This window comes from Orcinus orca, chromosome 7 (genome assembly GCF_937001465.1).
Source record: "Orcinus orca chromosome 7, mOrcOrc1.1, whole genome shotgun sequence".
Taxonomy (NCBI): Eukaryota; Metazoa; Chordata; class Mammalia; order Artiodactyla; family Delphinidae; genus Orcinus; species Orcinus orca.
This window is the reverse complement of record NC_064565.1, coordinates 120,538,204-120,560,041: the sequence shown is the minus strand read 5'-3', so window position 1 is coordinate 120,560,041 and position 21,838 is coordinate 120,538,204. Positions and strand designations below refer to the sequence as shown.

The following is a 21,838-nucleotide window of genomic DNA, read 5'->3' as shown; positions in this document are numbered from 1 at the left end:
CTGTCCCACCAGGACTTCCCGGGCAGGGCGAGAGGCCCTTGTTCACATCCTTGGTGACCTGCTCGGGGGTGACCGGCTGAGGCACGAGGCGCCTACAGGGACACTGCCCAGGGAGCCAACACGCCACCCGGCACCGCAGTTGCTCCCTCCCCGTCTATGAAAGAAGGGCGTCTTCCCAAAATCAGGCTCCCCTGCATTTTTTTTTTTTTTTTTGGCGGTACACGGGCCTCTCACTGTTGTGGCCTCTCCCGTTGCGGAGCACAGGCTCCAGACAAGCAGGCTCAGCGGCCATGGCTCACGGGCCCAGCCACTCCATGGCATGTGGGATCTTCCCGGACCGGGGCACGAACCCATGTCCCCTGCATCGGCAGGCGGACTCTCCACCACTGCGCCACCAGGGAAGCCCCTCCCCTGCATTTTTTGCTTTCAACGCAAACCACACGAGTCAGAGAGAGTCGAGAATCAGTGTCGCGGAACCAGGTCCAAATAGGAGGTCTGGCAACAAACGAGCTCAGCGCGTCCATCCACCAAGTCCTTCCTCAGAACCCTCGTGAGCTTAGAAAACACTTGTTCTCATTCTTACCATGTCCAACTACAGCTCCGAAAATATCTCCGAGAAAATCAAGACACAGACGAACCTTGTTTTCTATTGAAACTGTTATTATTTGCCATTAAGAATCGCGCACTGTACGGCTAAGAGTGAGCGCTCCTCAGTAATCCTTTCCCGACACACGCGAGACACAGCCCCCGCTGCTCAGGGTGGCCCCCACCTCCGCCGTCTGTGCCGCCAGCAGGAGCTGCAGCGAGACCCCCGGCCCTGCCAGCAGCGGCGCAGCAGAAGGAATGGAAACCTTCCCACCCAACTCGACCTGAGGGATGACGGGGGGATGAAGGGGAGAGAGAATGGGAGATGGAGGGAAGCACTCACGTCGGCAACACCTGGGGGGCCGGGATGCCCTCTGCTCGCTCGCTGGGCTGGCGGGGGCTCCGCAAGGAAGGCCCCCGGGGAGAAGGCTGCCACCTCCTGGGCTCCCAAACCCCCGCCTGCGCTCCCTGGTGGGACAAAAGCCACTGCGTGCGGCGGTGCCCGGGGCCCAGAACACAGGTTGAATGAAGGAGGCGGGTGCTGGCGTCCGTCCAGAAGGTCTCCAGTGGGCGCGAGAGGCAGAGGCACAAAGCTGAGGTTTGACCCTCCGGCCCCAAACCATCCGAAGCCTCGCTGACCGGGAGGCGGAAGAAGGCCCCGGGGATGCTGGAGCGACAGGCAAGCAGCAGCTCGGGGGCCCCACGGCCTCACCTAAGGCTCTGGCGGCGCGTCTGTCCCGGTGCCACCTGCACGGCGATGTCTTTGGGCCTCACCGCCCCCACCCCTTGCTCCTCTCCTCCCAATGCGAGGAGGCCCGGGCCGTGGTTCCTCGGCCCCTTCTCCCGCCGCGATGGCCCTGGAGGCCACGTCTTCGGAGCCTGGCTCAGGACACGCCCAACAGAAGCCATGTCCGTCACGAAACTTCAAACAGGACTTTAATTCCAAAGCGAACCCGGGCCTGGAGCCCAGGAGGAAGCGGGGCCGGGCAGGGCTGGCAGTGTGGCGGGAGAGCCCCTCGTGCGTGTCTGGCGCTTGGGTCTCCAGCGGCGCGGGCCTCTTTGTGGGCGGCAGGCGGGCGGGCGGCGGCGGGCGGGATGAGATGCGGCGGCCGAGCGCCCCTGCAGGGCCAGTGAGACCGTCCCCCAACTGCAGGATCCTCAAAGGGACAAGATTTCAAAGTCTTCATCTTCTGAGTCAAAGAATCTTTCCAGTCGCTCTACGTCAGAAGCATCTAGAAGGAACACGACAAAACCTCAGCAGGTGCCAGGCGTGGCTCCGCCTGGGGTGCGGGCCGAGGAGCAAGGGCCCGTGTGAGCACACCCGCCCCACGAAGGAGCGGTCCTGCCCAGCGCTGGACCGGCCAGGGCACGGAGGGAGGCCGGAGGGTGCCCGGACCACCCGGCTGAGGCGCCCTCCTCCCGGGCGGGGGGTCCGAGCAGGTGGGAGAGGGGTTCTTGCCCTGTGAGCACAGGGACAAGGGCCTGGGCGGGTGAGGGCATGTGCAGCTGGGGGCAGACACGCCCCTCACCAGAGCCCAGAGGGAAGCAACGGGGGCCAGGAGGGCAAGGGTCCCATCCCAGGAGGGGTGCCCGCCCCCTGCACCAGCCGGGTGTGGTGGGGCATCTGTCCTGAGTCTGGCGCTGGCACCCCGACCCCCGCGGTTCCCGTGAGGCGTGGTCTGTAGTCCTCCCCAGGGCAGTCCCTATGTGCTCAGGGCCCCCCGGTGGGTCCCCTTTCCCCACGTGCCACGTACTTGATGCACTCTGGGGGAGGCGCCCCCAAGCCCAGAGCCACCGGGCAGTGGGGACGGAGCCACCTATGCCACATCAGCACAGGAAGCCTGGCCTGGTCCGGCTGTCAGGACCAGGGGCCACGGGAGGAGCGCGGGAGGGCCCGGGCGGGTTGCGGGTGTGCTGCCCCAAGCGGGTGGGAGGAGGGAGGGCAGCACCAGCAGCGTCCCTGGTCCCACTCACGAGGGGCTGCCGAGGGGCCACACAGCGTGAAAGGTCAAAGGCAACTGGGACGGGACCTGGGGAGGTGGAGGGCAGGGCAGAAGCATCACGCAGGCAGCACCCCCAGCCTCAAGACAGGGGACGCCCCCGTCCCCACCTGAGACGGGGCCCTGGGGCATCCGGACTCACCTAAGGACAAGTTCAGGACGTCAGGACAGGCCAAGTGGGAAGGCTGCCGCTCCACCAGCTCAAACATTGGCAGCGCGCCTCCAAGGAGGGACAGCTGTCAGCAGGACACAGCGCGTCAGGGGCCCCGTGGGCGGAGGGAGGCGCCGTGCGCAGGCAGGAAGCCCGCCACCCCTCACCACCCAGACTCGGGACTGGAAATCCCAGTGAGCCTCCAGCAGAGTCTGGCCCCGCGCTTTGATCACAGCAAGGACGCACCTGGCGTCCAAGGACCAGGCAAGGCGCGCGAGACGCGGTGCAGCCGAGCACCGCGGAGCAGGGGAGGAAGGACCCTCAGACCCGCGCGGGGGCGGGGCCCCACCAACCTTTTTCACTTGCTGGCACCAGTCGTTAAAGTCGTCCTCGGTCCCACAGAAAAAGCCCTGAAACCAAAGCCAGCAGGAAGCGAGTGGCACACACGCCCCACCCGCCGGCCGCCGTGCGCGTCCTGGGCGTGGTGGCCACCGCACACCCGGCCCCCTTCGCCTCTCCAGCCCCTACGCCCCTCTGTGGGCTGCGTCCACAGCTCCACCCTCGCCCTGTGCCTGGACTGACCGGGGAGTGAGCCGGTCACAATGACAAGTCAGGGCAAAGCAGAGAGCGCGCCCCTCCCCGTGCCCCTGGGGCTGGGCCGCAGGCCTTAGTGGCCCACAGCATGCGGCACAAGGGGATAAGCGGACCCCTCCCGAGGGGACACCAGACGTGCGGACCCCATCCCCCTGGAGCTACCGTCTGCAGGGCTCCAGGGTTGGGATGAGCTACTGGGAATGCTCAACCCGCCACGTGGAGAAAAAGAAGCCAGGGAACCAGAGAGGCACTCGGGGCTCTTCTCAGGGCCCTGGTGTGAGAACACGCGGGATGTGGCCGGAAGACGGAGGCCTGTTTCCCCGGAGCAGCCGTCCTCCGCGGCCACGAGAGCCAGGATGCGCGCTCCCACCTGACCTGATGTTCACGAGCTCACAGCGGGGGGGCCGGGGGGGGGCTCCTGTGACAGCGGAGCCCCCACGCGCCAGCCCGCCGCCACCGACCTCAGGGCGCGACCGAGACCCATGGGCGGTGCGTCTGGGGTCGTCCCTTCTCAGGACCGAGTGCCTCGTCGTGTCCACAACTCAGTTAATCACTCCCCTAGGGGTGTTATGATTCCTATAGGTGTTTTTGGCCTCTTTCAAACCTATTTTGAGAACAACCAACAATTCCAGCCGTGTAATCAGAAGAGAGCAAGCGAGGAGGTTCATTCCTAGGGACCGCTGTGCAGACTGGGCTACTCTAAAGAGTGAAGACAGACCAAGAAGCCCCGCAGGGGTCCTGCAGGGCAGCGACGCGGGACACTCTCGCGCGCACACGCCTGCCTGGGCCGCACCTGAGGCTGCCGTCAGCCCTTCGTGCTCCTTTGAGTTCTAAGCCACGTGAGCATAATACTTATTCCAAAACGCTGAGATTACAGAAACGGGGATGCCTTCCTTCTCATCCTAAAGCAGCAGCAGGACTGGGCACAAATGCCTCGGGACACCCGGGCACACGCGCGTGCAGCTGGCGACAGTGGGACCAAGCGGGGGACGCACCACGGCGATGGACGGGTCGAGCTCTGCGATGCTCATCCTGCTGGGCGGGTGCTGGCAGTGGAAGCTCTCGTCCGGGATCGGGCAGTGCTCAGAGGCCTGCAGGGCTGGCTGCGTGGTGTGAGGGTCCAGGTAGATGAGTTCCTCACCTGGGCGGGCAGCAGGCAGGTCAGCGGGAGGCCGACAGAGCTGCCTCACCACAGCCACCAGCGCCACGTGGCTGGACGGGAAAAGGGCACACGTCGCACCGGCCAGGTGGGGGCACACTGCCTGTCAAGTGAGGGGGGGGGCTGCCCGAGAGACCACGCCCCTTCCTCCGACGTCACTGCAGACCCCACTCACCCACGTAGCCGATGAAGTAGCGGGCACTGTTGGGCTTCCCTCCGATCACGCCCAGGGACTGGGGCATCATGAAGCAGTGCTGCGGGGCGGAAGACAGGCCGGGCCACTGAGCGAGGGGCTTCCCGCTCCCCCTGCAGCGCCAGGTGCGGACAACCGCAGACGAAGACCAGACCCACAGGGTGCGGGTTCCGGACGCCGAGGCTGCAGGTCCTCAGGAAAGCCCCGGGCAGCCAGAAGGGACAAGGGGAGGCTGGGGAGGCGCAGACAGGGTCGGCCCAGCCTACACACACGCCGGGCGGACAGGCGCAGGGAGTGGCCGGCGCACCGTGGGGGCGGGGGGTGGAGATGGAGACGGGAGGCCAGCAGCTCCACGTCAGCCAAGAGGGGCAAGGGCTGTGGGAGGTGGCAGCAGGGACGAGTGAGCTGGCGGGGGCCGGGGGCCCGCAGGGCGGTCAGAGGGCTGGACCGGGCAAGACGGAGACAGCTGGTGCTTTCGGGAGGACGCGGGGCCTCAGCCCCCCGGTGGGCAGGGAGGACAGGCGGGAGGGCACCGGCCAGCACAGACCCACCTTCAGGGTCTCCGCGTAGGCCGCATTGATGTCCGTGAGCCCCAGGCGCAGCGGGACCAGCAGCACCAGCGGTCTCCATGGTGACGGCCTGCTGGCGACCTCAGGGCCGGCCGGGAGCCCGTTACAGCGCGGCTCGGAACCTGCAGGAAGCGCTGCGGCCCCGGCACAAGGCAGGCTGCTCCCGCACAACCTTCCTGAAAAAGGGACACGTGCTTTTATGGGCTAAACGAAGTAGGCAGAAGTTCACCCAAGAGAAACAGTTACAGGATTTACACTGTTAACAGGAAACGAGTATAAAAAAGTCAAGTACTTGAAGTACACCTCAAACTTGGAAAATAAAGTATAACACTAACCCTGCTGCCCAGAGGAAAAAAAATAAATTTGCACATTTTCTATGCGTTTAACTTAAATTTTTTATTGTGAAATAAAGCATACACACAAAATAATGCAAGAAAACATTTACATGCATCTTAGAAGCAATAATAAGACAAGCACCACAGAGCCACCAGCCCGGTGGACGCAGCACTGACCCAGGGCCCCTCTGGTCCCCCCTCAGCAAGGACAGCATCAAGCGATAACTTTTCTCCTTCCTTATTCTTCTGTCTAAACACACTGGGTAATCCTTCAATAATCGGATTAACTACGGGGTTCAGTGGTAGGAGAGAGCCACTCCAGTACCCCAAGCACACCAGGCACCCCATCCATGGTTCCTAAACACCTTTCCCCACTAAAAGGAACCAGGGGGAAAATGGCTGATTCCAGGGATGGGGCAGGGAATGTACCAGGTGAGCCTGAGTCTAGTTAATGCCAGAAAGAGAACGCTGAACAACAAAAACGACAGGACTGTGTCAAAGAGGCAGCCGAATTGGGACAAGGAATAAATAATGACCATAAGGGATAACACCTTGAATTAAAAACAGAATCCAGGAAGCTGCTGGCTCTAAAAACAGGTCTGCCAAATGTAAATAAGGCGAGGGCAGAGGGGAGAACAGAGGGCTCTTCCCAAGAAGAGCGCCAGCAGATAAACTGGAAGGGGTGCACGCACTAGAGACACCACCGTTTCAGACCCGACGTAGTACATCCTCAGTGCGTGTGACGTATCCCCGCCAGATCACTTGCGAGCCGCTAGGCACCAGGGGTGCGTCCTGAACAGGTGACCGAGGCAGCGCTACTGACAGGGAGCAAGCCGTTTCCGGGTCGCTCTACCGTGGACACCGCCACCAGGCACGCTCCTGGTCAACAGGCCCGATCCAAACCTAAACGGGCCTGTGTCACAAAGCCTCCACAAACTCCAGAAGGCCCAGGCACATACATCTCCTCCATCGGGCTGCTCCTGCGGTGTGTCCTTAAACACACCTGTGGCCTAGCGAGTGACGTGCTCCTGAATCTCCCAGCCGCTCCAGCAAAGTAACAGAGCCAAGGAGACAGTCGTGGGAACCTCCAACCCATAGCCAGTCTGTCGGAAGCACAGGTGACCACCTGCACTGGCCACTGGGGTCTTAAGTTGGGGGCGGGGGCCAGTCTGTGGGTCTGATGCCACCTCCAGGTGTGCAGACAGGGCCAGAACTGAGCTGAACTGCAGGATGCCCATTCATCTTCACTTTTTATGATCTGGTCAGAAGTATTAAAGGTACGTGTTTTCTCCTGAGTTCAGTACACATCAGATTCTGATATGTAAACTTGACTCTTTTTGACCCAAAAGCTAAAACAGAAGTTTGACATTTCTAGGTAGTAAGAGTTTGTCCTTTTTTCTATGTACTCTGCATTAGTTTATATAAATGTCCCGTGGACATTTTTGAAAAGGTATGTTCTGCTACCAGAATCTAGGGTTTGACACATGTTCCGCTAAACGCTCTTACTGTATTATTCACATCCTTGTAACTTTATTTTTACATATTCGATCTGCCATACTGTCTCTCTTAATTTACTATAAGTTTTGCTTCGCTGATTCTGAGGCTCTTTTGTGATGAGAACATTTTCCTTGCTGACTAGATGGTCGCCACTAGCGCGGCCCCTCTGGTGCCTCTGGAACAAGCGCAGGGAAGCAGGACTGTCGTTGCTGAGCTCGGGGCTCCCTGCATCCTCGCGTGGCCTGGCCCATACAAATGCCCTGTTAGTAAGGGGTGGGTTTCTGGCTGCACCAGGCCCCCATTTGTAGTTTTCTAGCCCCATTAGCATTGTCAACGTGTCTAAATTCTCTGCTTTTCCATCAGGAGACCTCATGAACCCAGGTACTCCTCAGAATTCTAAACACTTCCAGTAGCGCCTGGCATGGCCGGAAGACGAGATGGCCAGGGCCAGTGTGACTCGCCCTTCTTCATGGCGCATCAGGGCACACACAGGGCCTTGCAGTTGAACTCAGCACACAGGCGTCAATTATTTGTAACGAAGACGCAGAAGCAGCATGGGCACCAAGTGGCCTTCCGCTCAGCCTGGCCGGCACCGCCCTCAAGGGCCCACGGGCCAGGCAGGGAAGCGAGCTGCCCTGGTCCCGTCCGCCACGACACCGCGCTCTGGCTCACTTACTGATGTCCTCCATCACCACCGTGTTGTCCATCGCTACGTGAACGGCCAGGGCGCTCCACGTGTCGAAGACGGCAAGCTTCCTACCAGAGAGGGCAGAACACACTGATGAGCCTTCACAGCTCGAAGACCTGTGGCCTCTGCCGGCCGCTTCTTCTCGCCCGGGCCCCACGCTTGCCACATCCAGCCGCCATCGTGCAGGGCAGGTCCTGTGCAGGAGCCTGCCGGGGTGCCACTTCCCGATCAGGCTGGACACGGGCAACAACCAGAATGTAAGCCCAGGTCTCGGACACTGCCCGAGGCAGGCCCAGCCCCGTTGTATCCCCCAGGGCCCCTGAGCCAACGGCCGGCTTGAGTTCTCACAGAGAACCTGCGGGTGACAGAGAGCCCAGCAGGGAGTCACCGTGCTGGGTGGGTCACTGTGGCCGAGGAATTACGGTTCTGAAAGAAGAGCAGATTCCGCGACCGAAGGCACGACGGGAGGGCCTCTGAGCTCACCTTAGGGGCTGTGCAGGGGCTCCCCAGGTGAGAGCGCACCCAGCGCACCTGGGGACACGGGTGGAGGGCGGAGGCCCCTGGTCTCCTGGTGGGAAGGCCAGAGCGGATGCCACCTGCAGGGCTCCACCGGCTACCTCCCTCCCCTCCCTCCCGGGCTCACCGAGGGCCAGGTGGGCCCCCGTGCTGAGAGACACGGACACACAGGAAACCAAGTCCCAGGAGAGGCTGGCACTCCAGGGGAGCTAAGTGCCTGGGGAAAGCACAGAGCAGGGGCAGAGGGGAAGGCGCTCCTCTGACGCAGGCGCAGGGAGGCCTGGGTGGGAGAGGCCTCGGCGCAGAGGCCCGGGGAGCAACGCGGCAGGCCTTGGGGGGCGCTCCAGGCGAAGGGCACAGCACTGCAGGGGGAGGACAGGGCCGGCATGCTGGCCTGTGCCTGCCGCCCTCCCGGGAGCAGCGGGAAACCCCAGGACAGCTGAGAGAAGAGGAACAGATGGCCACCGTGTTTCTTGAGGATGTGACTCTGCTGCAGACTCTGCTGCAGTTTGGAGGGAGACGCCAGGATGGTAGAGAGAGAAGGCGGCGAGGGGGGGGGCCGGGGGGGCAGAGAGCACTGCTCAGAGCTCGGGCACACGCGGGTGGGCTGTGCTCAGCTTTTGGCCTGAGCCCCTGGAAGGGTGGTGCTGCGTTCCTGTAGGAGCAGTGGGCTGCACTGGAGCAGAGGGCAGGGCCAGCTCTGAGTCTGGGCTATTAGGTCAACGTGCCCCTTGGGCATCTGAGGGGCACTGCCGAATAAGCATCTGGTTGTGAGTCTGAAGTTGGGACAAATCAGGAGCTGCGCGTGCGCAAACAGGAGGTGAGAAGCCACGACCAAAGGCACGAGACAAGCCCGCAGGGCTCAGCAGTGCCAGCGACCAGATGGACAGAGGAGGACAGCTGAGCAGCCCAGGTTTCCAAGGAGCGCGGCAAGCACCCACACCGGGGGCTGCCTGCAGACAGCTGAGTAAGTCGGGGCTGAAACTCGGCCTTGGGACATGATGATGGAACTGACTGTGACCTCGACTGGGCTGCTTCAGGGCAGCGGGGCTGGGCCAGGACGCTAAAGGGCAGTGGGGGCTGGAAATCCCAGGGGCTGGGCAGTGGGGGCTGGAAATCCCAGGGGCTTGGGGATCAGCTGGAAGCTGGACAGGAAGCGGAGCAAGTGTCCTAGACCCCAGGAACTGACCCCAGCAGCAGGTGAGGAGGCTCACGCTGGGCCCAGGGGCAAAGGGAGGCGCCCACGGGGACTCCTGCAGCGCGGGAGCAGGCGGCAGAGGCGCGAGGCGGACGCGCGGGGAGCCAAGGCTGAAGACAGCGGTCTCAAGGCAAGGGGATGGGCGGGAGCAGAGGCGGAGGCCCAAGGCGGCCACAGGCTGCCCGCCTGAGTGTCGTCACCCCACGACCACTTCCCACTTCCCAGGCCACCAGACACCATGGCACAGGAGGGGACGCGACACACAAGGAGCAAAGGCCCGATCCAGTGGCTGCATCTGGATGAAGGCATTCAGCCTCACTAGAAACGGAAATCCCAATTCGCGAGACCACCGGCACGGTCACCTCTGAGGACCCCCCTGAGGGTCCTGAAAAGAGGACGAGACCCCTTATTTCCTTCAGCAGCAAAGACTGAGGCAAGGCTGAGCACCCCGGGCACCCGTGCCGCCCTGCAGGGAGGGCAGGAGCGCGCTCAGCACCTACTTGAGGACCTGGGCGACGGTGTTGGGCCCGTACCACTGGCCGATGGACTTGCCCTCGCCGACTCCCATTTGTGCTGCAGGAAACAGAGCCGGTCAGCGGCACACGTGCCCCGCCACCCCCACACCCCTCCCTGCGCCTCACAGAGGCCGATCCCAGCACGTGTGGCGTGAGGCGCGCGTCGCAGGAAGCCTGCCTTGGGCACGAGCTCCTGACTGGCACCAGGACGCGTCCTCCCAAAGGGACAGACTCCTCCTCAAGGTGTCCCCTCCCCACCGACCTGCACCGGGCAGCAGGACTGGGGACATGGCCCAGGCGAGCGAGTTCAGGGCTCTACCTGCACCTCCGTCTACAGGTGGAGACACGACGCTCAGAAGCTGGATTAAGACACAGGAGCGCCCGGACTGCCGGCCGGAGCCCGGGAGGACCAGCGTCCAAGGCCACCAAGTTAGTGTCCAGAGACGGGGCGCCTCACAGCACTTCACCACTGGCCCAGGGCCGTCCCCACCCTGCTGGCCTGCGCCTCACAGCACGCCAGAGCTCTCGGGGACCCGACGCCGCAGCGTCCCGAGGCATGGGCCCGGCGCGCTGCCACCCCCCACCTATCTGGTGGATGGAGTAGCAGCTGTCCTTCCTGTCCAGGAACTCGTGCAGGACGCTGAAGTAGCTGTCCGGCTGCCTCGTCCGCCGCGTCCACCTCCAGTCTACGGAAGACACAGACGAAGTTCAGTCTCACCAAAATACAGGCAAGAAGGTTTCATTTCTCTAAGGCACTCAGGGCACTCATGGTACCCAAACCTCTCGTGAACCTTTTTAAATTTAAGAACCGAGTTCTCCGGGATTTCAAATACACAGATGCCAACACATCAAGACAAATCCATACAGAAAGGAGAGAATGGCTCAGTAGTTTAAAAATAATTTCTACAAGACAAATGTTTATCAACATTTCTTTAAAGCCCCTTTCTCTAACCGACGAGAACCACTGGGTTGTCGCTGAAGGAAACCCCAAATCCTAAAGTGTCTCGTGGTGACCCACTCCCGCCGACCTGGCCCCACCACCCTCCTGGCTTCCTGCGGACGTGGCCGCCCCAGGCTGACTCACCTCGGCCCAGGTGCCGGCACACCAGGGCTTGGGCAAAGATCATCTGTCCACACCGCAGCATGCAGCCCCAGCCCGTGTCCGAGGTGGGGCCGGTGCCCCCTGCCGTGGAGGACAGAGAGAGAGAGGCACTCACCGTCAGACCGAGGCCAGGAGCCCACGCACGGGTCACCTCCGCGTCAGGCGACACATGCCACATGAACCTGCTCACACCAAGGCTGCGTTTGCTGGGAAGTGAAACGTCCTAACAACCCCCTCAAAATGGGCCAAGACGTGAACAAGTCACAGAGAGAAAAGAATGTCTGGAAACATGGAAAGATGCTCAGCCTCATGAGTAATGTGGAAAACGCCGCCCACCGGCCAGGGCACAGGGAGACTCTGACGCTGGGCACCGCGGTACCAGGTGTGCGCGAGACAGGCCCTAAGATGACAGGAAACAGTGCTGAGACCACGCGGGCCACCGTGGGGGGGCTGCATCCTTTGCCCGCCCCTCCGGCAGCCCCTCCCGCACACACGCGCAGGGGACAAGGCCCGCCTCCCGGGGCAGCGGTGGGATTGGGGGAGGCAGAGCCAGGTGTGCAGAAACAGCCCCAGCCACCCACCCACGCCCCACACGGTCGGCTCCACGCGGCCAAGGCCGACACAGACCACACGGCCGGGAGAGCCACCACGCTCCACCCGATGGCTTTTCCAAACACAGGGCTGCCCTCCAGCCTGCCCTGCCCCTGTGGGTTCAGACACTTATGGGTTCAGGACGCTGTAGGTCAGGTGTCTGTCCTCCCGACCACACAGAAAGCCTCACAGGCCAGGCGACCCCACCCCTGAGTCCAGGGTCAAGTAGGGGTGAAAGGAGAACTTTTGCTGGATGAACCAACATTTCCCGAGCATGTCTGACAAGCCCTGTCACTAGACACTAACCCTGGTGATGATGGCCACACCCCCTACATTCCAGTGTTCCCAGACGTCGAGCTCTGGGGGACGGATGGAAGCACATCTAGCAGTGGGACCAATCGAGACAGGCCGCCAAGGCAGGGCCGCCTCCTGGTCCCAAACCTCGGCCTGGGGTTCTCTGACTGGCAGAGGCCAGGCGCGGAGCCAGGCCCCATCTGTCCACCTCCAGGGGTACCGCGAGGAGAATCACTTCAATGGAACATGCTTTCGTATCACGTGAAACACGTCACATCCACCTTCAGCTCCCACCACAACTAGGTGTGGGAGATACTAGAAAAGGCAACGGGTACGGAGCAAGGGCGTCTCAACATCCTGGACCAACAGCAAGAAGCACGCTGTACAGCTACGACGCAGGACAACACCAGATGCACAGGCACACGAGCCCCCCGGGAGCAGCAGGCTGCAGCGCGACCGTGACGTGCCACACCGCTTCCCGCCCCGTTCTGCTCTATGTTTCCAATGCCGGTCGTGACCCATTATCCAGATTTTAGGCCCCAGTAATAGAGTGTGGCTTACAGTCAGAAACAGCACTGCCTCAGCAGAATCAGGGGCCCTGGGTTTGGAATCCAGCTCTGCCACCACCAGGCGCAAGACCTCAGCCGGTTTATTTAACTAGGGTTGCCTCAGGATGACACCAAGTGACAAGTACTTGACACACTGAAGTCAAAGCTAGAAACCTAAGTTTTCCTCTTGAATCACATGCGCTTCATCCCACGTTATAACAAACAGTACTCACCAATGGCCGGGAAGTTCTTCCTGTATGTAAACCAAAGTCTCGACGCCACATCGGCCAAGATCTCGTCCTTTTCTAGAGAGCGTTCGAGAGAAGAAACATGCACACACAGCCGTCAGTTTCCAGGGCACTTGTTACAGAGACAGCAGATAACTACCGCCACCAAACAGTCCTTTCTGCAGACTGAGCACGCAGAGCACAGCAGGCTCCGGCAGGGCTGGTACCTGTGAAGATGCTGTACTTTCTACCCAGGATCCAAAGAGGCTCCGAGGTTTCGGGGAAATCTTCAAACTCAGCAAATCGGAGAGTGTCGTAGGTCAGAGTAGCTATGGAAAGCAAAGACACACTCTGATGACAGTTCTATGATTTCATAAAACAACATCAGAGATAATTTATAGCATCTCCGTACAAAGAGCACACGTGGAATTCTGCATCTCAGTGCACCAGCCACACCACTACACTGAGAAATCAAACACTCGCGACCCGGCAGCGGCCCTGCACCCACTTCCTGAGCCTCTCAAATTCAAGACAGAGTCATTGTCTGGCAGACCCAAGGGTGAGAGACCAGCTGGGGGCCAGGCCCAGGGCACAGAAAGGAGGGGAAAAAAAGGCACCTGATTTAAGCCCTTAACTGGTTTAAATTTAACTCTAAAAAGACAAAAACACAAGAGCCCAAACCTTTATCTCTGTACACGAGGGCGGCCCCAGATGGCACAGAAGGTCGAGCAAGCCCTCCTGGCCGTCCCAGGGCTCCCAGGCCATCCCGACTTCTGGGTTAGGAGCCATAATGCAGTGAGCAGCAGAGGGGCAGAGCACTACTCCTGGGAGGGACACTGACCTCCTGAAACTAGTGCAAAGCCCTTCAAGGTCCCGGGTGCCGCGAGGCCTGGAACCTGGGGGGCGCACCCCGACTTCCTAAGGAGGTGCCGTGCGTGCAGCAGCGTCCACCTGCTGTGTCTCCAAGGCCTGAGCGCCTCCTCTGTGAGCACCCCCTTCCGTGTGGCTTCCACAAAGAAGCTCGAGAGGCCGTGTCCCTACCGCCCTGGAGCTCCGGCAGAGGACACCCTCCCTCTGCACACGGCCCCGGAGGCGACAGAGCTCAGCCACTGCCCGCGAGGTGAGGGGCACACAGTGTGTCCCAGGTACCCCATCTCCCCAGCTGCTGCCTCACCAGCTCCACAGTGCTCTCTTACCCTTCACCTGCACTCAACTCTTTGGAAAATCAAAGATATTAAATGCGTTTCCCCCACACCGGAGTTTATTTTTCAACAGCCCTATCTTTCGGTAAAAATGACATATGCTATTTATAAAAAAAAAATAAAAACCCCGAAGACTACAAAATGTAAAAAATCACCCTCAGCTTCGTGCCCAGCACTGACTCTCCTTCCAGAAGCCTGTATGTGTAGATCCATAAATGAAGCCACGCCGCACCTGTGGTTTCTTCATCCTTTTCCACGTGGTGGTCGCAGCACCCCACCCAGATGTCTCAGGGCCTCACAGTGTCCTGCTGCACGCACATCCCTGCCAGCCCACATCCCACAACCTCCCAGCTCCGGCCTTCACAGGCTGGAGGTTCCCGAGCAGGCACTTAGCCTCTTGGTGTGGAAAGCCCCTCACCCATAAAACGGAACATATAACAGGATGCCCGGCAGCGCAGCGCTGAAGTGTCCCTGAAACCCTTCCCATGAGGGGCTCACGAGGAGGCTGGCAGACAAAAGGCTCCAAGATCAGCTGGTGTCACTAACATCAAGGACGAAGACAAGCAATTCTACTACATCCAAAAGGATTAACTGGATGCACAGCAAATTCACAGTCACAGCAGGAAGGGCTGGGATAGCAGCGCTCACTGAACGAACAAATCTGCTTCAACAGAAGGCCCTGTGTTCACCGCTTCAAGAATGCTCAAACTGGGACTTCCCTGGTGTCCAGTGGTTAAGAATACGCCTTCCAATACAGTGGACGCAGGTTCGATCCCTGGTCGGGGTACTAAGATGCCATATGCCGCGGGGTAACTAAGCCCGCACACTGCAACTACTGAGCCCTCGAGCCGCAACGAAAGATTCCCCATACCGCAACTAAGACCTGACGCAGCCAAAAATAATTATTTTTTTTAAAAAAAGGGATCCTCCCCCTTGCAAAAAGAAAAAAAAAAAAAGAATTCTCGAACGTTGGGAACCCAGACCCAGCTCTGCCTTTTTTCTTTTCACCTGAAATCCTACAGGGTCAGAGGAGTCCTGTGCTTCCAGAGCAAGCTCTGCTGCCCAGAGGGCTGGGTGCAAGGCAGGGAACATGTCTTTCCAGACATTCTTTTCTCTCTGATGTGTCTGCTTGTCCACACCTCTCCAGACGATGTCAGCCAGGCCGCTTTGGGATCAGGGGTAAATAATTTAATGTCCAAGTTTCTCTCTCCCCTTTTTTACATAAGATTACTTGTTTCTGCAGGTGATTATAAAAACCGAGTTGAGATGAGTTAAAGTTCTACCTTTTCAAGGAGCTGAAAACATCATGTGTCTCTGCTGCCCCTCGAAAGCCACCCCACATCTTCAGAAAGCACGGCCTTCTCTGACCTCGAGGCTTAAACGATACGTACGCTCAAAACCCACAAAGATGACTCCAAGAAAAAAGCACGCAAACAAGACCTGATTTCAACTGACAGCGCTGTGGGACTGCACCTCTCACCCTGCTGGACCGAGACCCCAGGAGACTGCAGCCTTGAACTGAAGGCAGACATGCCTTCTAAACGCTGGAGGCTCTGAGCGACAGAGGGACGCGGCACACATCAAAGGACTGTTGAGACACTCCTGAGACACCTAGCTTCCCACAGTGAGAAAACTACCACCACGAGGGAGACAAGCAGATAAGGAAGAGAAGGAAACAAGGTTCGTTCTGAAAGCCAGGTGACGACGGCCGGCCGCCCTGCAGTGGAGGGGATTTTTCATCTCCAAAGACACCACATGCAAAGCAGGCACATCTCTCAGGGTAATGAGCCAACTTTATAGGCAACAAAGCCAACTTCAGAGGGAAGGTAGTAACAGGTGTCCTACCTATTAAGTTAGAACACATCACCGAGCTTCCTGCTGTAACTAACAGAATGACGGCTGTGCAGTCTCAGCCTTTAGAGTCCTCACTGCGTGAGGCACCTGAAGGGAAAAAATGGGCAAGGTGGCAGCCGCAGGGCCCGGCAGCTCAGGTGCAGCCGGGAGGTGACAATGCAGGTGGTCCCCACGTCCCCTGGGCCCACACCTCCCTGTTCCTCCTGATGGCAGGACCACCCGAGTCCTGCCCCCTGTTGGGTGCGGGTCACACCTGCCTCTTGAACCAGCCGCGGACACCCCGCAGGCCCTGCTCCCCTCTCCGGGCCACACGGGGCACCGGGCAGAGCATCCGGTCAGCGCGCGGGGCCAGAAGTCCGTCGCTCCCCCCGTGGGAACCCTCCGCGCCTGTTTCCTCGCTGGTAAAGCAGGAGTGGTGCTGCTTTCCTCGAGGCTCATGGGAGGAAGAAACACGTCAACACACAAGAAGAGCTCTGATCCTCACTGGGTGGCGATGGGCAGCGCACGCGGGGCATCGCTGAAGCGGGTAGGAGACCTCGTCTCCAAGGCCCGCGACCACAGGGAGGTGCAACACCCGGGACGACATCCACCGCCCGAGTGACTTTACCAGACCCGGACCCGGTAACGGAGCCCGCTCGCAAGGGCAGGGCCGCCGGCCACTTCCCGGGCTGCTTCACTGTCCTCAGGCTTCCACCCCGGAAAGCAGCACAGAGACGGACCTGCGGCGGCTTCAACCAGAAGAGCGGCCAGCGGAGGGCTTCTCGTTCCCGGGCCGCTGTCAGAAAGTCCCCGCGGGCCTGCGCAGAGGACGGGACCAACCCTCCCTCCTGACACCCACCCGCGAGGCCACGGGCCGGGGCACCTGGACCGGACCCCCAGCTCCCTGACCTTCGGCTCAGCCTGTGTAACGGAGAAATGAAAGACTTTTCCGAATTCCATTCACCTCCAGTGTTCAACTTCCTAATTTGTATTAAGATTTGATTTTGGAGACAGAGAATCCACACGCTAGCTGTATGACACCCGACTCAAATCTCTAAGCCTCAGTTTCCTCACCCACGAAATGGGGAGAAGCTGCCAGCTCTGCCCAGTGGGCTGAGAACACAGGACGGGTTCCAGCACCGTGGGCAACCCCCAGCCATGGCTCTGAGCACCTCCTGTGCCTCTTCCTCGTGTGATCTCAGACCTCATTACTTACAAGAGGAAACTAAATTCCCCCTTCCCTGAACCAAACAACACTTTTATCATCGGTATTAATTTAGCCATAAATATGTATTCATGTTTGTGCAGAACAGAAAACATTACAGAACACCAGTCCAGAAAAGACTCCAACAGAAAAACTAATACTTTTCCCTTTTAAAACTAAAGTTCGCGATCACTGAGCTTCACAGAGGCCGACCAACACGAGGAGCCCACCCTCGAAGGTTCCTCATCGACTGTTCTCAGACTGACCAGCTCCACTGGGGATTGAGGCCAGCAGCCTCCGCACTCCGCCCAGAGGGCTACCTCGTCTCACACCACAGCCCTGTGATAACCTCAGCACCTTCACATCCGACATCATTTCATTTGAAGTTCACACACCTCCTGAGTTAAAAGGAGCCCAACTTCCCAAAGAAGTCCAGTCTCCAGATGCCCAGATAATGATTTTAATTTTTTTAAATCTTTTTTTAAATTTTTTTTGTTATTAATTAATTAATTTGGGGCCGCGTTGGGTCTTTGTTGCTGCACACAGACTTTCTCTAGTTGCGGCGAGCTGGGGCTACTCTTCATTGCAGTACACGGGCTTCTCATTGCGGTGGCTTCTCTTGTTGCAGAGGACGGGCTCTAGACGCGCGGGCTCAGTAGTTGTAGCTCAGTAGTTGTGGCGCATGGGCTTAGTTGCTCTGCGGCATGTGGGATCTTCCCGGACCAGGGCTTGAACCCGTGTCCCCTGCACTGGCAGGCGGATTCTTAACCACTGTGCCACCAGGGAAGTCCCATGATTTTAATTTGAAATAAGATGACACACAGAAGCAAGACAGGCACCATCCACCTTGAGAAAGAAGCCTTTTAGAAACACCTTTCCCACCTGGTCACCTGGGTCCCAAACGCCTGATTTTCCACCTCTTCCTCCCTAGGGTGTCCCTGATCACACCCAGAAGAGGAAGTGGAAAGCCTTTTAACCGAATGGCAATTCCATTTTTAAAATGTTTCAATTTAATGTTATTAATATGATAGAAAATAGCAAACTGTGCTCCATAAATGTAACCACATGACAGTCCCAATTACATAACTCATCCAGGGAGAACGACAAAAATCATGCACCATTACTTTTCCTTTAGAGCTAAGTGTAATGTACCACATTTCAAAGACATTTCCTCAAAATGCTTATGCTTCTGAAAGATTATACTCTGTAAATACATATATTATATATGCTTTATGAATAAAATTAGAACAAGGAATCTTCCTTTCCTTCAGAAAATGCTTATGTTTAAGATAACAGGTTTGCAAATAGTTTTTTCAAATCCCAAATAGTTTATATGAAAACGCTGGTGGTTCAGTTCTGAATGAAAAAAGGAAGGAAGGGAAGGAGAATGGAAGGGAAGCAAAGCTGGAACTTCAGCGGCATGAGAATACTGCACACGCCGCTTCAGTGGCCACGCTGGACAGAGCGTCCACAGCGAGCCCTGCTGCCCTGCAGTGAGCTGCCCTCCTCATCAGCCACACTTGACGCCAACACACTGCATTTCCGTTACACACAGACTCTGCAGCCCAGGAACCTCTACAGGACAGGGATGTGTGCGTTAACACCAATTCAAGTTCTGCTTCTTCGATGGCCAGCCACATACCAGACACAATGTAAAGTACCAGAGATGAAGCACAAGACACCGGCTCTGTCCTCAAGGAACGGACAGCGTGTTGATTTAAGTGCCAACTGGAGCGGGTTTTTTTTGGCTGCGTTGGGTCTTCGTTGCTGCGCGCGGGCCTTCTCTAGTTGTGACAAGCAGGGGTTGCTCTTCGTTGTGGTACGCGGGCTTCTCATTGCGGTCGCATCTCTTGTTGCGGAGCACGGGCTCTAGGCGTGCAGGCTCAGTAGTTGTGGCGCACAGGCTTCGTTGCTCCGCAGCATGTGGGATCTTCCTGGACCAGGGCTCAAACCTGTGTCCCCTGCGTTGGCAGGCGGATTCCCAACCACTGCACCACCGGGGAAGCCCCTCGGGCGTGTTTGAATGAACAGTGCTTGGGGCCTGCCTGCCACATTCAGACCTCTACACAGCAGCCCCAGGGCCCCATCCCCAGCTCTGTCTCTCTCCTCCCACACTCAGACCCTCAGTGACCTCGTCCAAAGTGGCCCCCCGCACAGTTCTACCTCCAGCCCCGCCCTCCTCCCTCAGCTCCAGGCCTGCAGACCCAAGGCTCTCTGGACGTCACAACATGGACATCTTGCAGGTACCTCATGGTCACCATGTACAAGACCAAACTCCTAACAGCTCCCCACCAAGCGGGATCTCCCCACGTCTCCCCACCTGAGTGTCTCAGCTCAAGCCATAACCTCACCATCTCCAGCCCCTCCCTCTCCACTCTGCCCTCGCCACGTCCCACTGGTACAGTCCCACTGTCTCAACCTGCAGAGGCAGCCAGAGGTCAACGCCCTCTCCCCACGCTGACCGAGGCCTCCAAGGGTTCGCGCGCGGCGTACTGCAACAGCCTCCTAACTGGTCTCCTGGCCTCGCTGCTGCCCATCTGCAGGAGGGCAGCCCGAGCAAGTCGCGTTACTCCTCCTCTCAAAGTCTCCGAAGTATCTTCTGCCCGCTCGGACGCCCTCACCACGATCCAACAAGGCCTCACCTGGGCCGCATCACTGCTCCGTCTTCAGCTCTCTCACCCCCACCCACTGTACCCTGGCCTCACTGGCCACTGGATGCTCCCGGAGCAGGATGCCTGCCCTCCCCCAGCACTGCTTCTGAGTCCTGGTCAAAAGTTACCTCTGTGGTGAGACCTTTCTGGGCCATCCTGGCGACTCCAAACCCCTCCTGTTTGACCCACGTCACCCGCCCACGAGCCACACCGTGGGTGTCGTGTCTAGCATGTCAGCCAGCACACGGTTTTTATCTATTTTGTTCACTTCTCTAGCCCCAGGGTCTAGAACAATGCCAGACACAAACCCACACTCAGTAATAAGTATAGTTATTGAACGGATGACTATAAAAACAACCAGGAACTGCATAACCTCTGGCAAGGAAGGCAGAATCTGTAAGGACTCCAGGGATGAGGGGAGGCTGGACCATTAATCATCCTAAAAGGTGGTACAGCACCACAGCAGAAAGAAAACTCTCCACAACACCCTACAAATGTCATATACGTTTTTATTAGCATCAGGAGAGGCCTTCAAACGTGAACAGCTTTTCTGCTTTGAAGCAGTGATCTGTGTCCCATGAGGTATCGCCATGTGGCTACTCAACTTTAACGTGATGGTTTTCACGTTTAACGTAAAACGACCATCACAAAACTGTTTCTTCCACCCTAACTGAGTCTCCCAGTGAATGCTCTTAGGCACCCAAGCAGTCATAACCTAAAAGAAAGTAGATGACTAAATAATTCTATTCCTTCCCCGACCCCGGGCCTAGTACTTTTTCTGTTTTGAACAACTTCACAATACTTCTGGTTAACATCATGTTTCGGGAGTCATGGCTACCATTCTGTCCTACTACCTTGTGACTTAAGTGACAAGATGCCACAAGTCACTGAAATATTGGCCATACAGGTCTATATTACAGTTTCCAAACTGAGAATTCACTAAATTTACACTGCAGCTACCAGGAAAAAAAAAATGAGGCAAAAACAATGCCATCCAGAATGATAGGTGGAATTAAACCAGAAGAAAGTTTTTACAGATGTGGGGATACTTGAATACAAATCACTCCCTACAAGTTATAAAAGAACTAAAACTGCTGTGGGATGAAAAAGAGGGCCTTTCAAGGTGTAAGAATGCTTTCAAGGTTACTGGACAAATATCCAAAATAGCGTGCCAGCAAAAATTAAACAATTCTCCCCCCTGGAGCAGAAACATGATGAAACAGAGCACAACAGCACATCCACAGATGTACACATACGTACGTATACGCACACACCCTCCCACCCCAGCCCCCACACACTTTGTGTTAGAGAATTAAGACATGATGAGATGGATTCAGTCCGTCTTTTCAGTCACGGAAAACGCTTAGATCACCTACTGGTTACTGAATTTGAAAAAAAAAAAATGCGTATGGTTTGAGTGGTGGAGTATGTTGCTCGCCTCCAGCCCACCCCCGTAACTTTATAAGAGTGAAAGTTTCCCCTTCGTAACTCCTAGCGAACGGACAAAAGCTTCCCCACCGCAGTGTCATGGACCGGCTCCGCCCGGCCTCCAGCACCGCTCGGCGTCCCCACCCGCCGTCCCGGACGCCGCGCTGCCCCGATCGTCCGAGCCGGCCGCGGGCCCGGGGGACCGGCCGCCGGGGCGCTGTGGGCGGCCCGGAAAAGCGAGAGACACGCAAACGGGGCTGTCAGACCCGCGCCGGCCTCCCGCGGACGCCGCCCGCGCCCCGCTCCGCCCCAGGGCCCCGCTCCGCCCCGCGCCCAGGCCGCGCCGGCGAAGCCCCGGCCCAGACCTCGGCGCCAAGCGGCCCGGCGAGCGCCGCCCCGGTCCCCCCGCGCCCCGCCGACCCTCACCTGCGTCCATCTTCCCTCCAGAGCCGCCGACTGAGCCCGGCGTCGCTCCGACGGTTCCGCAGAGAGACGCGACGGGCCGCCGCCGTGGCCAATCCGGGCCGAACGGGTGCGGGCGCGGGCGGGGCCGGAAGTACGCGACGGAAGTGCGCCGCCGCCATCTTGGCGTACGGCGGACCCAGCGCGGAGGTCCGGGCCCGCGCGCTCGGCTCCACGGCGGCCTGCGTCGTGCTTCCGGGAATCCCAGCAGCGACCCACCGGGGCAGCGGAAGCAGGCGCGAGCGGGCAGCAGGGCACCGGGGCGGGCTCGTGAGCCCGTCGTGCGCTCAGGCCCG

General features: G+C 58.7%; 1 protein-coding gene across 3 annotated transcripts; it reads right to left on the bottom strand.

Moving 5' to 3' along the window:
* Window positions 1-639: 639 nt before the first annotated feature.
* Window positions 640-21,674, bottom strand: ATG4B (autophagy related 4B cysteine peptidase). 3 transcript variants are annotated; one of them, XM_049712420.1, is made up of 14 exons: window positions 14,973-20,899; window positions 12,990-13,091; window positions 12,769-12,840; window positions 11,085-11,183; window positions 10,585-10,686; window positions 10,179-10,331; window positions 9,986-10,058; window positions 7,760-7,839; window positions 5,234-5,427; window positions 4,665-4,743; window positions 4,326-4,471; window positions 3,090-3,146; window positions 2,728-2,821; window positions 640-1,817 (listed from the first exon to the last, which is right to left on the bottom strand). In XM_049712420.1, exons 4-14 carry the CDS (start codon window positions 11,143-11,145, stop codon window positions 1,744-1,746), a joined length of 1,113 nt encoding a protein of 370 aa, XP_049568377.1. In that variant the 5' UTR covers window positions 11,146-11,183; window positions 12,769-12,840; window positions 12,990-13,091; window positions 14,973-20,899; the 3' UTR covers window positions 640-1,743. The 3 variants fall into 3 exon arrangements, with proteins under 3 accessions (XP_049568377.1, XP_049568375.1, XP_004262565.1); XM_049712418.1 differs by lacking the exon at window positions 14,973-20,899 and adding an exon at window positions 14,120-14,955; XM_004262517.4 differs by lacking the exons at window positions 10,179-10,331; window positions 14,973-20,899 and adding an exon at window positions 21,507-21,674.
* Window positions 21,675-21,838: the final 164 nt, after the last annotated feature.

Coding starts and splice junctions, on each gene's coding strand:
- ATG4B (XM_049712418.1), bottom strand. CDS start 14,177: ATGGATCTACACATACAGGCTTCTGGAAGGAGAGTCAGTGCTGGGCAC. Junction 10,059..10,178: donor GTCAGGAGCTCGTGCCCAAG/GCAGGCTTCCTG, acceptor TGTTTCCTGCAG/CACAAATGGGAGTCGGCGAG. Junction 3,147..4,325: donor TCGACCCGTCCATCGCCGTG/GTGCGTCCCCCG, acceptor CTTTGGTTTCAG/GGCTTTTTCTGTGGGACCGA.